Source organism: Gopherus flavomarginatus, chromosome 2 (genome assembly GCF_025201925.1).
Source record: "Gopherus flavomarginatus isolate rGopFla2 chromosome 2, rGopFla2.mat.asm, whole genome shotgun sequence".
Taxonomy (NCBI): domain Eukaryota; kingdom Metazoa; phylum Chordata; order Testudines; family Testudinidae; genus Gopherus; species Gopherus flavomarginatus.
In genome coordinates, this window is record NC_066618.1 from 291,944,511 (window position 1) to 291,960,889 (window position 16,379).

The following is a 16,379-nucleotide window of genomic DNA, read 5'->3' on the forward strand; positions in this document are numbered from 1 at the left end:
TTTTAGTGTTGAGATATAAACATATCAAATGCAACTTAATTCTACTTCACTAATTTAAGATATTAATATAAATTAGTGGAATCCTGACAAAGCTTTAAGACCATGTTGCCCTAAAAAGAAAAAAAAAGTGTATATATATCACTTATCACGTTTTATTACCACTGAAAAAATAGGAAGAAGCTCAACAACAGAACAGTTAACTATCAGTAGCTGTTGATATTGTTCAGGTGTCTTATAGAAAAAAAATGCTGCTTGCAGCCTCATTCTTCGCATTTCTTTTAATATCACATGGCTGCAATATATATGCATATTTTGAAGTTACTCACAAGACTTTTAAATAAAGAATTCCAAAAATAAAAGAGGAGCAAATTGATAAATATTAGTGCCATGAGAAGCACCGAAGTTCAGAAGAACAGCTTGCAAATTTTTTGGCTGTTAGAGACAAGAGTGTAATTCTCACTTATAAGTATGTAAATCAGCTGTAATTATACCAGTGTAAATGAAAAGAAAATTGGACCCATATGTTGCAGAGGTAACATTCAGCCTACAAAAAAGAATATCACTTTCTTACTAGCCAATTATTACAAAAGTCAATGTCATCAATGGGTTTTCTATTCCTGCACAAGTGGGGAAATCCAAAAGAGAGGAAAGAAAAAATTTAGATGTGAACAGCCAGTGGGACCAGATTGAAGAGGGTAACTGAGATACCACAAAAGTTCACCTTATTAGTAAAAATATAATTAAAAAACAGAAAAGGGAGAGATTAGTTTGATGTCTATTTTTAGTATAGTTTATTTTTCAGTGCTTGAGTCATGTGACAACTGAAAGTATCGTTATACTGTGACAGCTTCCTATGCTGGTATACAGCAGTAAGGCAGGTTGATAGCTTTCCATGAGAAGAACTGGACCAGACAGCCAAAAATTTAAAGATATTCTTTAAAATAGTATATGAGCAAAAGAAAAAACAAACATATTTTACGTTTGGTGACTTGCTGGCCGTCTGGTGACATTGCACACTCGGTATTTTCTCTTCATTTGCCCACAGTGTGTTATCTCCACCTTTAGACCTAACAATATGAAAACATGTATTACTATTTCACTTCTTCAAAACCATTTTCAATCATTTAAATCTTTGGTTACTTTTGTTCTGCTATTACAGTTTTGTTATAATTTATAAGTAATTAGGAATTCTTTATTTTTTGGACTATTCAAGTACTGTACTATGCATGCTCAATAAACACAGAAGTTAAAATCCTTCTCAAAACTTAAATAAGAAAAAAGGTGGGTAATGCAGCAAGTTGTCCTTTAAAATTTCCTTTCTTCTTTTTACAGGTTTACCCCACTTACGGATACGAGCATTTGCTAGTAGAGATTGGGGGTGTGTCTTGGCTATAAAATGTACAAAACCAGTTGCTATAAATGGGTTGACTGTTGCTGCAATTCTAGAATTAGCATCCATTCATTCTCTAATCTCTCACACACAAATAAAATTACTATAAAGGAGCAAAATATATTTTCAGTTCAACTGTTAATGAAACACTGAAGACCAGATTCTCTAAGGAAAGGAGCTGTAAAATGTCAGCTACCTCAAGGATTTTAATGGCTTGTCAATATTCATGGAGACGTTGGAAAAGTGTTAGTTCTCATAGGGAAATTATTTAATGTGTGCCTCATGATCTGTATTGCATATAATTTCACTTAAGTAATCAACATTTATTAACTAGGGTTACCAGATAGCAACTGTGAAAAACCGGGACAGGAGGTAGGGGGTAATAGGTGCCTATATAAGAAAAAGTCCCCAAAACCAGGACTGTCCCTTTAAAAATGGGACATCTAGTAATCCTATTATTAACCCATTTAACCATAGAATATCAGGGTTGGAAGGGACCTCAGAGGTCATCTAGTCCAACCCCCTGTTCAAAGCAGGACCAATTCCCAACTAAATCATTCCAGCCAGGGCTCTGTCAAGCCTGACCTTAAAAACCTCTAAAGAAGGAGATTCCACCACCTCCCTAGGTAACTCATTCCAGTGCTTCACCACCCTCCCAGTGAAAAAGTTTTTCCTAATATCCAACCTAAACCTCCCACACTGCAACTTGAGACCATTACTCCTTGTTCTGTCATCAGGTACTACCGAGAACAGTCTAGATCCATCCTCTTTGGAACCCCCTTTCAGGTAGTTGAAAGCAGCTATCAAATCCCCCCTCATTCTCCTCTTCTGCAGGCTAAACAATCCCAGTTCCCTCAGAGACTCTCCTCATAAGTCACGTGCTCCAGCCCCAATAATTTTTCCTGCCCTCCGCTGGACTCTTTCCAATTTTTCCACATCCTTCTTGTAGTGTGGGGACCAAAACTGGACACAGTTCTCCAGATGAGGCCTCATCAATGTCAAATAGAAGGGAATGATCACGTCCCTCAATCTGCTGGCAATGATCCTACTTATACAGCCCAAAATGCCATTACCCTTCTTGGCAACAAGGGCACACTGTTGACCCATATCCAGCTTCTCATCCACTGTAACCCCTAGGTCCTTTTCTGCAGAACTGCTTCCCAGCCATTCGGTCCCTAGTCTGTAACAGTGAATAGGATTCTTCCGTCTTAAGTGCAGGACTCTGCACTTGTCCTTGTTGAACCTCATCAGGTTTCTTTTGGCCCATTCCTCTAATTTGTTTAGGTCCCTCTGTATCCTATCCCTACCCTCCAGCATATCTACCACTCCTCCCAGTTTAGTGTCATCTGCAAACTTGCTGAGAGTGCAGTCCACGCCATCCTCCAGATCATTAATGAAGATATTGAACAAAACCGGCCCCAGGACCGACCCTTGGGGCACTCTGTATGATATCGGCCGCAAACTAGGCATGGAGCCATTGATCACTACCTGCTGAGACCGACAATCTAGCCAGCTTTCTATCCAACTTATAGTCCAATCATCCAGCCCACACTTCTTTAACTTGCTGGCAAGAATACTGTGGGAGACTGTATCAAACGCTTTGCTAAAGTCAAGGAATAACACGTCTACTGCTTTCCCCTCATCCATAGATCCAGTTATCTCCTCATAGAAGGCAATTAGGTTAGTCAGGCATGACTTGCCCTTGGTGAATCCATGCTGACTGTTCCTGATCACTTTCCTCTCCTCTAAGGGCTTCAGAATTGATTCCTTGAGGACTTGCTCCATGATTTTTCCCAGGACTGAGGTGAGGCTGACTGGCCTGTAGTTCCCTGGATCCTCCTTCTTCCCTTTTATAAAGATTGGCATCACATTAGTCTTCTTCCAGTCATCCGGGACCTCCCCCAATACCCAAGAGTTTTCAAAGATAATGGCCAATGGCTCTGCAATCACATCTGCCAACTCCTTTAGCACCCTTGGATGCAGCGCATCCGGCCCCATGGACTTGTGCTCATCCAGTTTTTTCTAAATAGTCTCAAATCACTTCTTTGTCCACAGAGGGCTGGTCACCTTCTCCCCCTACTGTGCTGCCCAATGTAGCAGTATGGGAGCTGATCCTTTCCGTGAAGACAGAGGCAAAAAGAACATTGAGTACATTAGCTTAACTTAACCAGTTACTAAACAGGATCATCCAAACTTGTAGCAATAAAAAAAAACAAAAAACCAAAACACTTACTAACTACTAAATAATACTGGTTAAAGATTCATAAAAGTTCTGTTTGGTAAGAATCCTGAATGGTATCCCAAACCAGTAAAACAGAACAAATCTTTGTTTGTCTAGAATTAAAGACCAAGCATTACAAATCCAGGAAATTCAGAGGCGAGAAACTTAAAAGTCCAAACATTTGAATGTAAGAAAATGCACAGTTAAGGCACTCAAACAACTGTAACTCTACCACTGTGGAAGTGTCCAGGACACAGATGGAAGGCTGGGGAGACAGACAACCTCATCATTCATAGAAGTTTTATGTCAACAATGACTACAAATACAAATATATGCCTTACAGGAAGTCAAACTAAATGATCACAATGGTCCCTTCTGGACCTAGAATCTACAAATATATCCTTAATCAGACAGTGACTGTGCAAATTCCAGACTTTATACAGCCATATCCTGTGCACAGAAAGGGGCACACATATTTTTTATTTCAAATTATTAAAAAAAAAAAATTCTACCCCAGACTCTAAGCACCCTTGGATACAAGGCAATTGGATTGTGTTTTTAATTAAGACAAAAATAGCAGCAACAATAAAAAATTTCAAAAGCTTTCTACCAACCAGAAGCCAGCAAATTAACCTGAACTTTCCCCATGTCGCTACAAACTTAGGTCAAAGGAAACTGCCTTACCTCGACCTAATAACGTATGTGTCTACACTACCAGCTTCCTTCCACCAACCTAACTCACCTGTAACATCAACTTAATTACTCCACCTCTGTGAGAGAGACAGTGCCTAATTCAATGCTGATGGGTCAACACTGAGGCAGTCTAGATGCAGTATTGTATAAGTCAACTGAATTGGCCTCCTAGGAAATTCTCATTTCCTATTTGATCAGCCTAGAGAGCTCGCCAGCTCAGCTATCGTGGAAACTCAATATCCCAAACACGCTCCAGCCTGGAGTACACAGGAGGTGGTAGATCTTATTAGTCTGTGGGGAGAAGAGGCTGTGCAGGCTCAGCTCTGATCCAGCCAAAGAAACACAGACATCTATTAAAAGATTGTGCGGGGCCTGGGTCACAAAAGCTACACCAGAGACATGTAGCAGTGCCGCTTGAAAATCAAAGATCATCAGCAGGCATACCAGAAGACAAGGGACGCAAACAGACATGCTGCTTCTACAATGAACTGCATGTGATTTTTGGTGACAACCTCACTACTACCCCCAAACACAATGTGTATACCTCCTAGGAGTCTGAGTTCTTGGCCATCTCAGGCAACAATGAGGAAGACATTGTAGACAAGGGAGAGGAGGAGGAGGAGAATGGGAGACAGGCGAGTGATGAATCCATTCTTCCTGAGAGCCAGGATCTATTTCTAACCCCGGAGCCCAGCCGGTCACAGGATAGTATGGTGGCCAAGCATGATGCTGGTGAAAGCACCTCTGTAATTCCAGTTAAACTACAGGAGTTACATGCTCTTATATTTTATGTTTAATATGAAGAATGAGGTACAGTTGGTATCTGCTTCCCAGTGACCGCTCCAGCTAGTTGGAGGGTGCCCCCTGGAAAAGACCATTTACGTGCACAGGGATAGCCCAGGAATCCTCCATGGAGATCGCTAGGAAACTTTCATGGAGGTACTCTGCAATCCTTTGCAGAAGGTTTCTGGGGAGGGCTGCCTTATTTCTTCCAGCATGGTAGGACACTTTCCCACACCACTCCAGTATTAATTATGCTGGCATCACTGTGGTACACAGCATAGCAGCAGAAGGACCATGTCTGTACCTAGACACCTGCAGCATCTGCTCCCTTGCCACTTTTCTTACCCTTAGGAGATTGATATCACATAGGGTCACCTAGGGAAAACAGGAAGTTTTCATTACAAGTGCTCATACCACAAACAAAAGAGCATGTGACCCCCACGTTCTGGAACAGCCTTCCAAGGGGAATAGTGGGGGCAAAAGACATATCTGACTTTAAGACTAAGCTTGATACATTTATGGAGGGGATGGTATGGCCTAATTTTGGCAACTGATCTTTGATTATCAGCAGGTAAGTATGCCCAGTGGTCTGTGATGGGATGTCACATGGAGTGGGATCTGAGTTACTACAGAGAATTCTTTCCTGGGTGCTAGCTGGTGAGTCTTGCCCACATGCTCAGGGTTTAACTGATCGCCATATTTGGGGTTGGGAAGGAATCTTCCTCCAGGGCAGATTGGCAGAGGCCCTGGAGGTTTTTCGTCTTCCTCTGCAGCATGGGGCACAGGTCACTTGCTGGAGGATTCTCTGCAGCTTGAGGTCTTCAGACCACAATTTGAGGACTTCAATAACTCAGATATCGCTTAGGGGTTTGTTACAGGAGTGGATGGGTGAGAATCTGTGGCCTGCATTGTGCAGGAGTCAGCCTAGATGATCATAATGGTCCCTTCTGACCTTAAAGTCTATGAGTTTATGACTTCCGGATTCCTCAACCATCGTTTCCCTAACATGCCAGTGGCTTGGTTGGCAAGGATCAGTGTTGACCTCAGATTCTGCAAGTCCAGAGCAACTATTACAGCAGTGTTAAGGGAAGGGGGGGGTGGGCTCCTTGTGTTCTCTTGTGGCCGCAACATCCCCCCTTCCACTCCCACAGAGCTACCTTGGACAAATACCAGAATTTGGGATGCTTAACACTGGTCCATGTTCTCAAAGCAGCGTCCATCTTGCTAGGGGGAGGGGGCATTGTCCACCTCACTACCTGTGTTCCTGATACAGGTTTCCCACAAGTTGTAGCACAATCCCCATTTCCCATGCTGCTATGCCATACTCACCTTGGCTGGAATAGCAAACCATTTATTTGAATAGCTAGGGATTCTGATTATGTTCTGGCTTGCACTTGAGTGTAATAAGGGAGTGTTTTTTAAATAGCAACCTTGCACTAGACCCAGGGTATGCACTCACAATGGCTGACTTGTGCTTTGGCACGCCCTCCAGTGGAAAGCTGAGCCTCCAGCACATCCTCCACATTGGTGGAGAGGCTTTCGCAGGTTAGAAGAGAACACATGATGATGTTCAATGAAATAATGAATGCCTCTGGGATAGCTAACATGGAGCTAAGAGCCTGGAGGATTTCGTTGTCTGAAAAACTGGACACAGAGAGCAGGAGAGCATCCAAGAAGCATGAGCGTGCCACACAGAATGAGACGCAGCAGATTATGATGGACCAGACATGTTGAAGTATCTAGCTGAGCTTCAAAAAAAACCTTGAAGCTAGACCCCCTTTGCAGACCCTGCAGAACTGCCTGCAAGTATCACCCTGATCCCAATCCTCCTCCCCCAACCATTCCAGGAGGCAGGGGATAGGAGGAGGAGTTCAATATCCCTTCCACTCAACACTAGTTGTGAGTTCAATCCTTCAGGAGGGCCGGGAGCCATTGAGGGATTTGGGGCAAAAATCTGTCTAAGGATAGGTCCTTCTCTGAACAGGGGGTTGGACTAGATGACAACCTGAGGCCCCTTCCAACCCTGATAGTCTATGACTCTATGAACACTGACAAGGGTACTAAGAACAAAAGGCAGCCATTTGAAGACCTTTGATGGGCAAGACTTCTGTGCTTTCAAAGACAAGATGACCTAGTTTCTCTCAATTTTATCACACCGTTTGCCAGAGGTTAAATTATTTTCCTGTTCTTAATGTTTGTGCAATAAAAGTCATTGTTTCAATAACGAAATGCTCTTTATTCCAATCATGTGAGTTTGATGGGCAGGAAGATACAAAGAAACTGATGCAACGGAGGGGATGGTACGGGAGGCACAATGCAGATAAGCAGTGCACGTTAATGTAGCTCATTACTGAAGTCTCCCGGAGACACAGAGCTCCCTGGAGGGCTCTTCTTATTGCCCTGGTACCTAGCTGCTCAAAACTAACTGCCAACCTATCTACTTCCACGCTGCACCCCTGTGGAAACTTCTCTCCCTTGCCTCAGTGATATTATGGAGCACACAGCAGGCAGTGATAACCACGGAGATGTACTCCACTAACACAGTGAGCACGGTATGGACACGCCCAACCAACTTAATGACTGCAGAAGCTAGATGTCGACTTACATTAAGCCGACTTAACTATGTAGTGTGGACATGCCCTAAAGAGCATGTGTGATCTTCAAATGGTGTTCCTTTTGTGTTGCAACTCACATGCCCTGGGGTAATTTTGAAATAACACATGATCAAATGATTGGGTGGAGGTCAGGTGGGAGAAACTGGGGCAATTTCAGAGGACTGTGAATAACAATAGGAGCATGTGTTCCTAACAACTGATTTAATGCTTTTAGAAATGGGTTAAGAACACAGGGCCAAATTCATCTCTGGAATAAACTTCAATGAAACCGAACATACACAAAGGATTTGTTTTTACTAGTCCAGACAATGAGGTTCAGCTGGGATCAGCTAAAACAGGCTGTGTAACCCTTATCTAAACTAGACCATTTTTACTAGTTTAGACAAATCTAAAGGGTCAAGTTTATACCAGTCAAATCAGCTTGAAGGCAATGAGGCGCTGTTTACACACAAACTTGCATCACATTAAACTGGTTTAGTCCAATCAGTTTAGTTGAACTGGTGTAAACCCGTGTTGATACTCATTTCAATGTAGCTTTAATCTGTTCCTAATTAACTTTTGCTAAACCAAATAAGCCTGGTTTAAACCAAAGGAAGAGTGCCCATAAAGCCTTTTGCACTGGTTTAAGTAAATCAGTTTAAAACCACACATTTTAGCTAAATTCATGCAACTCTATCTGTAGACAAGCTCTCGTTGACTTTATTAAAATTATATTAAAAATAAATTTGGGCACACACTCCTACAGCAGGAGGAAAAACAGGATGGTTGAGGACTGAAGTACAGACCTGACTGCTGCAATTCTTCAAGTCTTGTTCAATATTTTAGGCTATGGCTACACTATAGCTTAAGTTGAAATAAGTTATGTTGCTCAGAGGTGTGAATTAGCTACACACCCCCAAGTGACATAATTTATGCTAATTTAAGTGTTGGTGTGGACAGTGCTGTCGGCTTCTCCTGCTGATATAGCTACCACCACTCATAGGGGCTGAAGTAATTAAGCCGACGGGAGAACTATCTACTGTTGGTTTGGAGCAGCTACAGTAGAGAGCTTACAGTGGTAGAGCTGCATTGATGCAGCTGCACTGCTGTAAATTCTCTAGTGTAGCCACAGCTTTAGGTCTTGTCTACACTACTGGTTTTTATCGACACAAGTTACGCAGACATATAGTCACTGCTGTAATTAAACCACTGTTGCATGTCCACACTATGCTCGTTTTGGTGGTGTGCATCAACAATAGCAGCCCTTGCATTGACACAGACAGCAGTGCACTGTGAGTAGCTATCTCATTATGCAACTGGCCATAGGGTGCTTTGGGGAGGTTGCAATGGCTCATGAGGGCAGGTACAGTATTACATGATGGTTTCTCAATCCCATTGTTCCATGGGCATCCTACTAGATTGCCAGTCGCTTTTCAACTGCCCAGGTAACCCGTCACTCAGCCATCACTGTCAACATGGATCCTGCACTGCTGTTCAGTATTGTGCTGAGCATTATGAACAGAAGGCTATAGAAGAAGATCCCAATGGTGGGTGACTATTCAGTTGGGGGATGATTGAAGGAACATATTAATACTGAGCCACAGTAGTGTGTGTTGCTGTAGTGTGCTGCGCCTGGCACTGTTTGTTTGCACCATGCAATGAACCTTATAATGATTGGTGTATGTGCCCGAAAAGTAACACATTTTAAATCACTTCTTAAAGCAGCTCTCAGTAATATGACCAAACTGACATTGCTGAATGCTAACACAAGAAGCCCACAGAAGTATATATGTGTGTGTGTGTGTGTGTGTGTGTGTGTATATAGAGTGGAGGGGGAAGAGTGTGTGACAGGGTGTGTGAGAGACAGAGTGTGTGTTGGGGGGAGAGAGTGTGTCAGCACGCTGTCTCTAAGTTAAGACAGCAGCCAGAAGCAACCAATCCTGAGGTAGACAGCTGGTGTCCCCCGGACCTCCCACCCCAGCTCAGCGGAGATCTGTACACCAGCAAGAGAAGAGGATATCCCAACATCAGCCTCTGCCTCCCTCCCTGGCTGTGCACTGCACAGGAGGAGTCTCTTCCCCACCCTCTCCCAGCAGCATCCCGCCTTGCCTGCCTGCTGCAGTGTTCCTTGTGCCAGGGAGAGCAGGATTCCATGTTAATGTTCTGATTCTGTGATTCCCTCCGTGATCTCTCACAGCCTCCTTTCCCCACAGACCAAAGATCTACCCCCTCCTCTGTAGTCCCGGTAGGAGTGCTTTTGCTGCCAGGAGCCAGCATGCTCAGCTGGGCAGTAGCTCTCCACACTAAGCAATTTTAAAAAAACAACCAACCAACCAACACCTTTCTGGGGCTTTGAAAGGGGAGAGGTGAACGCCTGTGTAGCTGGATGCAGGGCAGTGGAGTTCAAAACAGTGAGCAGAGCAGTTACAGTGGGCACTGTGGGATACCTCCTGGAGACCAGTTATGGCCACGTAACGAAGGCAGTGTCTACGCTGACACTTTGTTGATCTAACTTTGCCACAAAAAGCTCTACGCCTCCTGTTGAGGTGGTTTTATTTGGTCAGCAAAGCAGAAAAGTTTAGTCAGCAGGAGGAGCATTGTAGTGTGTACGCCTCCACTGTTTTGTTGACAAAAGCTGCCTTTTGCCAACAAAACTGTGTAGCGTAGACAAGGCCTGAGTTATAAGATGTTTCTGCTTAGAATAAGACACTTTTGTTATCCAATCTCTGTTCAAAAGCACACATATAGTATTCTATGTCACTGTCAATTTGTATCCAAAATAAATCTCCCCCTGGCATCCCAACTTACCCTGGCACTTGGAAGTTAACATCACAAAGAATTAAGACGTTTTGCTCCAATTATGTAATTCATACCTTTTATTTCTTTGGTAAACTTTACCCTTTGGGAATCTGTGAGAGGTTTCTGTTGCTCTTCAATACTCTTGAAATCCAAAACTTCACAAACAAACTCAATTACTGGCTGTGCCTTATAAAATGCTGTTGCAGACACTGCAGACAAGGAAAAACACACCTGTGCAATTAATTACATTACTGGAGACTTTACAGCTCTGAAGAAGTTCTTGAGAAGTCCAACAAATGGGATTAACTTGAATCATTTCAAATGAACAGGACAGAACACAAATGGAGAAGTAGCACAATACACACCATCAATATTAAGCATCATTTTCCAGAGTGAAGGTCTGACTGACTGATGGAACCCAAACCAAACTTCTCTGCCACCACCCAGAGGGTTCGAGCATCCTTCAGATGCAGTAAAAAAAGACCGACCAACAGGAGTATACCTGCAATCAAGAAAATAAACCCATTAACTACTGAATCAGATCTTATAATTAAAATAAAAATAAAAAAAAACCTATATTAATAAAGCTGCAACAAATACAAAAATCATTTACATTCCTTTCAATGCTTCAAGTTTGTGTGTGTGTGTGTATATATATATATGTATTATTTATATATAAAAAACAAACTATTTACACCGTCAGGAGACTAAGTCTACATATCTTTTAACTTTCAGTGACTCATTTTAAGAGATTTGCTGTTCTTCACATTTTTTATGTTATACTGATAACTGTTGACCTGCCAGAAAATACAAGCAAAAGAACTTAAACATAGCTCAGTATGCCAGAGCAGCCACAATTCAGTAAGGGAAAAAACCTAAACAATTTTTATTTAAATCTTGCAGTATAACAATTGACCCCAGTTAATATTTTCTAAATAATCATTATTTTTAGTAGTATAAACGCATGACTACCACACAAGAGAAACGATAGATTTATCAGTTTGTTTCCTTTCTAAATTATGTATTTTTAATTTAAAGCCAGAGTTTTCAAACAAACAGAAAAGTATATTAGTTACTATTAATCTATTTCAAACTTACTTATGTTATTATTTTCAATATCTGTATATGAAAAACAAGAATATCACCAGCATATGTTGCAATGGGTCAAATCTTGAAGTCCTTGCTCTAGAAAAGCTTCCAATGAAATCAATGAAAGCTTTGTTTGAGGGAGGTCCATCTGAGATATTTTTAAGGTGTCTATCAGGTTGGTATCTAAGTGCAACACAAAATCAGAGTCTAACAAAAATTGGGTTAATCTTCTCCATTATCCCATGAAAAGGGGTATTTATGTAATTATTCAAGGGAGAGGATTTTGTGTGTTGTGACAAACTAACAAAAGTGAGGTTTTTTCCTTAATGTCAGGATTTGGCAATGATACTTGCACTTTTAACATATAAAGTATCTGTGGGGATCACCCACACCAGTAAGGGATTCTATCACTGCTTGCCTTGACTGGTGGAACACTTTCAGGCTGTGCTGCTATAGCTAAGATCCTTGACACTAGTATCAAACCCACAAGCACAATGTTTCACTCTTCCAGTCGTAAGTTTCCCCAAATCCATCCTCCCCAAGTTCTTAAATACCAGATACTTGGATTGTTCCCCTCTGGTTCACCACCTCTTCAGGAGTGAAACCTGTCCCCACTCAGTTATCAGTTCACTTTGGCACACACACACTCCCCAAAGTTTGCACAACAGACATCTGCTTCACGTGAAAATAATCAAAAGGTTTATTTAACAGAAAAACCACAGACACAAAGATGAAATAGTAAGGGAAAGCTAATATATACATGTTACACAATAAATACATAAATAAATAAATAAATATGCAACCTCAAGCTTTACACTTCCATGTTAGATAAAATCCTTTTTCTAATACAAGTTACCTATTGCCTTTGAACATTTTTCCTGCCTATTCCTAACTATAGCGGGGATTCACCATTTCCTTGGCAGGTTTCTGCCCAGAGGCTGTTGCTCAAATTCAGGATGCCTTTCACTTGAAAATCCTTCCATTTCAAAGGATTTGCAGTTTTTTTTTCTTCAATCACCATAGATATTTAAAGTGGGACAACTGGGAATTTCCCCAATGTGCTTCCACTACCTTTAACAGTCCATCTGTGTCTTTTCTTAGGTAACAATCCATTGTACAACCCAAGTCTGGTTTTGTGTAAACACTTGGCTTGGGAGGTGCCTCTCCCTGTCTGATTGTTCACTGTTCTGCTGTCCTTCTGTCCCCAGCCCTGCCCCAACTCCACCCCTATTCTGACTCCTTCTCCAAATCCCTGCCCTGCCTCCTCCTCCAAATCCCTGCCCTGCCTCCTCCTCTGAATGTGCTGTGTCCCCGCTCCTCCCCACTCCCTCCCAGAGCTTGTTACGCTGCAAAACAGCTGTTTTGCGGCAGCAAGTGCTGGGAGGTAGGCGGAGGAGCAGGGATGTGGTGTGCTCAGGGGCAGGGCCGGAGGTGGAGGTGAGGTGGGGAGGGGAGCTTGGCTGCCCTGAAGCACCCACGGAGTCGGTGCCTATGCTGTAAAGTGAAGCTGGAGTTTATGAGCACAGTTCTCAATACCCACAACTACATAATCACATAATCATAGCTTGTAGAGAAATCACAGAATAATTATTAAGTTTAGAACATTCAAGCTTTCACAGAAGATCTTACTCAACATGTTTTGATAGCACAATAACACTGTATACAATCAGCTGATTCAACTGCTTATTCTTTGGGGTTCAAAAACCTGTCCTCCCTTCAGGGTGTCTGGACCCTGATTATTACATGATCAGAGATTTAATTAATTCTCAACTTCTCAGAGATATTATTTCCATATTTACAGTTGGGGCAATTGAGGCAGAGAGTCATAAGTCATAAAAGCAGCAAAGAATCCTGTGGCACCTTATAGACTAACAGACCTTTTGGAACTGAGCTTTCGTGGGTGAATACCCACTTCGTCGGATGCTTGTCACCCACGAAAGCTCATGCTCCAAAACATCTGTTAGTCTATAAGGTGCCACAGGATTCTTTGCTGCTTTTACAGATCCAGACTAACATGGCTACCCCTCTGATCAGTCATAAAGACAGCCAGTGCCAGAACGTAGGTTATATCTTGAGAATTCCTGATTCCAAATCCTATTTTGAAAAAAATGCATGCCAGGTAAATTAACATTGTCTTAATCACTGTGCACCTTTGCCTTGCTAATATTTAAGTGTACATTATAGCATTCACAATTACATCCAACTTTCACTTCTTTGACAGGGCAGAGGAAGAGGAACACGCGTTCTTAGCATTAAGAGGTGGACAGCATCAAATTCCTGTCTGCATCTTCAGGAGGTTTTTAAATCTACATCTGACTGACTGTCAGGAGCCATTAGGGGGAGGATAACATAGCTTTACAGCTCCTTTCCCTCCCTCCTAAAATCATAACCATCAGCAATTTAACCACTCCCTCCCCTCCATCTAATTTTATCAGATATTATTTTACAACTCTTGTCTTTTAATTTAATACCCTTGTGGATGCTGCTCCATCTCCAGACTCTCCACAAAATCCTGAAAAGCAGAAGTTGTCAGACAACCCTCTTTCAGCCTGACCAGGGACAGGCTGTCCCTCTGAGACTAGACAAAATTATGGACTGGTTAACACACATCGCAAGTGAACAGACATTCTTGAGAAAAATATCTGAAGATAATTGAGATAAAAAATATTAGTAGTATATTTCAAGCTATTTGCAAGGGTTGGCCTCTAAACTAGAAGCTGAGAACAGAATTGCCTCACTAGAAGACACATTGATTACTATGAATGTAACTGCAGACCAGCTGGAAAGAACTATTAAAGCACTTCAGGAGAAGGTTAATGACCTCAACAGAAGATCAAGGAGAAAAAAAAGACGGTTACTCACCTTTGTAACTGTTGTTCTTCGAGATGTGTTGCTCACATCCATTCCAGTTAGGTGTGCGTGCCGCGCGTGCACGTTCGTCGGAAACTTTTTACCCTAGCAACTCCAGTGGGCCGGCAGGTCGCCCCCTGGAGTGGCGCCGCCATGGCGCTCAATATATATCCCTGCCGGCCCACCCGCTCCTCAGTTACTTCTTGCCGGCTACTCCGACAGTGGGGAAGGAGGGCGGGTGTGGAATGGATGTGAGCAACACATCTCGAAGAACAACAGTTACAAAGGTGAGTAACCGTCTTTTCTTCTTCGAGTGATTGCTCACATCCATTCCAGTTAGGTGAATCCCAAGCCATACCTAGGCGGTGGGGTCGGAGTGAGAAGTCGCGGCATGGAGCACTGCAGATCCGAAGGCCGCATCCTCTCTTGACTGCTGGACCAGGGCGTAGTGGGAAGCAAAGGTGTGGACCGATGACCAGGTCGCTGCCCGACAGATTTCCTGGATGGGCACACGGGCGAGGAAAGCCAGCGACGACGCCTCCGCCCTGGTGGAATGCGCAGTCACACGGCCCGTAGGGACGTGGGCCAAGTCATAGCAGGTCCTGATACAGGACGTTACCCATGAGGATAACCTCTGGGAGGAGATAGGAAGCCCCTTCATGCGGTCCGCTACCGCCACGAAAAGCTGGGGGGATTTACGGAAGGGCTTGGTCCTCTCCACGTAGAACGCGAGAGCCCTACGGACATCAAGCGAGTGGAGCTGCTGCTCCCTGCCTGAGGAGTGAGGTTTCGGGAAAAAAACCGGAAGGAATATCTCTTGGCTGATGTGGAAGGACGAGACTACCTTGGGGAGAAAGGCAGGGTGTGGCCTCAGCTGCACCTTATCTTTGTGGAAGACTGTATACGGGGGGTCTACCACAAGAGCCCGGAGTTCCGACACCCGCCTAGCTGAGGTGATAGCTACTAAAAAGCAGTCTTCCAAGAGAGGTAAAGCAGGGAGCAAGTAGCTAACGGCTCAAAGGGGGGTCCCATGAGCCGAGACAACACCAAGTTAAGATCCCAGGTTGGAGCAGGGAGTCGGACGTTAGGGTATAAACATTCCAGTCCCTTAAGGAATCTAGACACCGTCGGGTGAGAAAAAACAGAGCGACCATCCGCACCCGGGTGAAAGGTGGAGATAGCTGCCAGGTGGACTCGCAACGACGATATCGCCAGACCCTGCTGTTTGAGGGACCAAACGTAGTCTAAGATATTGGCCACCGAAACTTCCATAGGGCGGAGATTTCTCTCCACGCATCAACAGGAGAAACGCTTCCACTTGGCCGAATATGTTGCTCTCGTGGAAGGCTTCCTGCTGCCCAAAAGCACCTCCCTCACCGGTGTGGAGCAGCGCAGCTCAGAGCCGGTCAGCCACGCGGGAACCACGCCGCTAGGTGCAGCGACTGCAGGTCCGGGTGACAGAGGGTCCCGTGCTCCTGGGTAATCAGGTCCGGGTGAAGGGGCAGGGGAACTGGGTCGGCTATGGCCAGGTCCAGCAGCATGGGGTACCAATGTTGCCTGGGCCACGCCGGGGCTACCATGATCACGCGAGCCCTGTCCCTGCGCACCTTCAGAAGGACCCTGTGGACCAGTGGGAACGGGGGAAACGCGTAGTACAAGTGGGTCGACCACGGAATAAGGAAGGCATCCGCTATCGACCCGGGCTCCCTGCCCTGAAAGGAGCAGAACGCCTGGCACTTCTTGTTCCCCCCGGACGCAAAGAGGTCCACACGGGGATAACCCCACCTCTGGAAGATGGAGAGGGCGACGTCCGGGCGAAGGGACCACTCGTGCGACAGGAAGGATCTGCTCAAGCGATCCGCCAGCGTGTTCCGTACTCCGGGGAGGAAGGAAGCCGTGAGGTGAATGGAGTGGGCTACACAAAAGTCCCAGAGTCGCATCGCCTCGTGACACAGGGGAG

At 44.0% G+C, this 16,379-nt stretch overlaps 1 protein-coding gene across 7 annotated transcripts in view; it reads right to left on the reverse strand.

Annotated features, from left to right (window-relative positions):
* AGO2 (argonaute RISC catalytic component 2) overlaps positions 1–16,379 on the reverse strand; it is a 141,318-nt gene that overhangs the window by 28,122 nt on the left and 96,817 nt on the right. For all 7 annotated transcript variants that reach the window (XM_050940745.1, XM_050940744.1, XM_050940746.1 and 4 more), the window contains 3 exons: positions 10,846–10,982; positions 10,555–10,689; positions 980–1,067 (listed from right to left, as the gene is read on the reverse strand). In XM_050940745.1, coding sequence (XP_050796702.1) covers positions 980–1,067; positions 10,555–10,689; positions 10,846–10,982 — 360 coding nt within the window. The remainder of the gene's footprint in view (positions 1–979; positions 1,068–10,554; positions 10,690–10,845; positions 10,983–16,379) is intronic.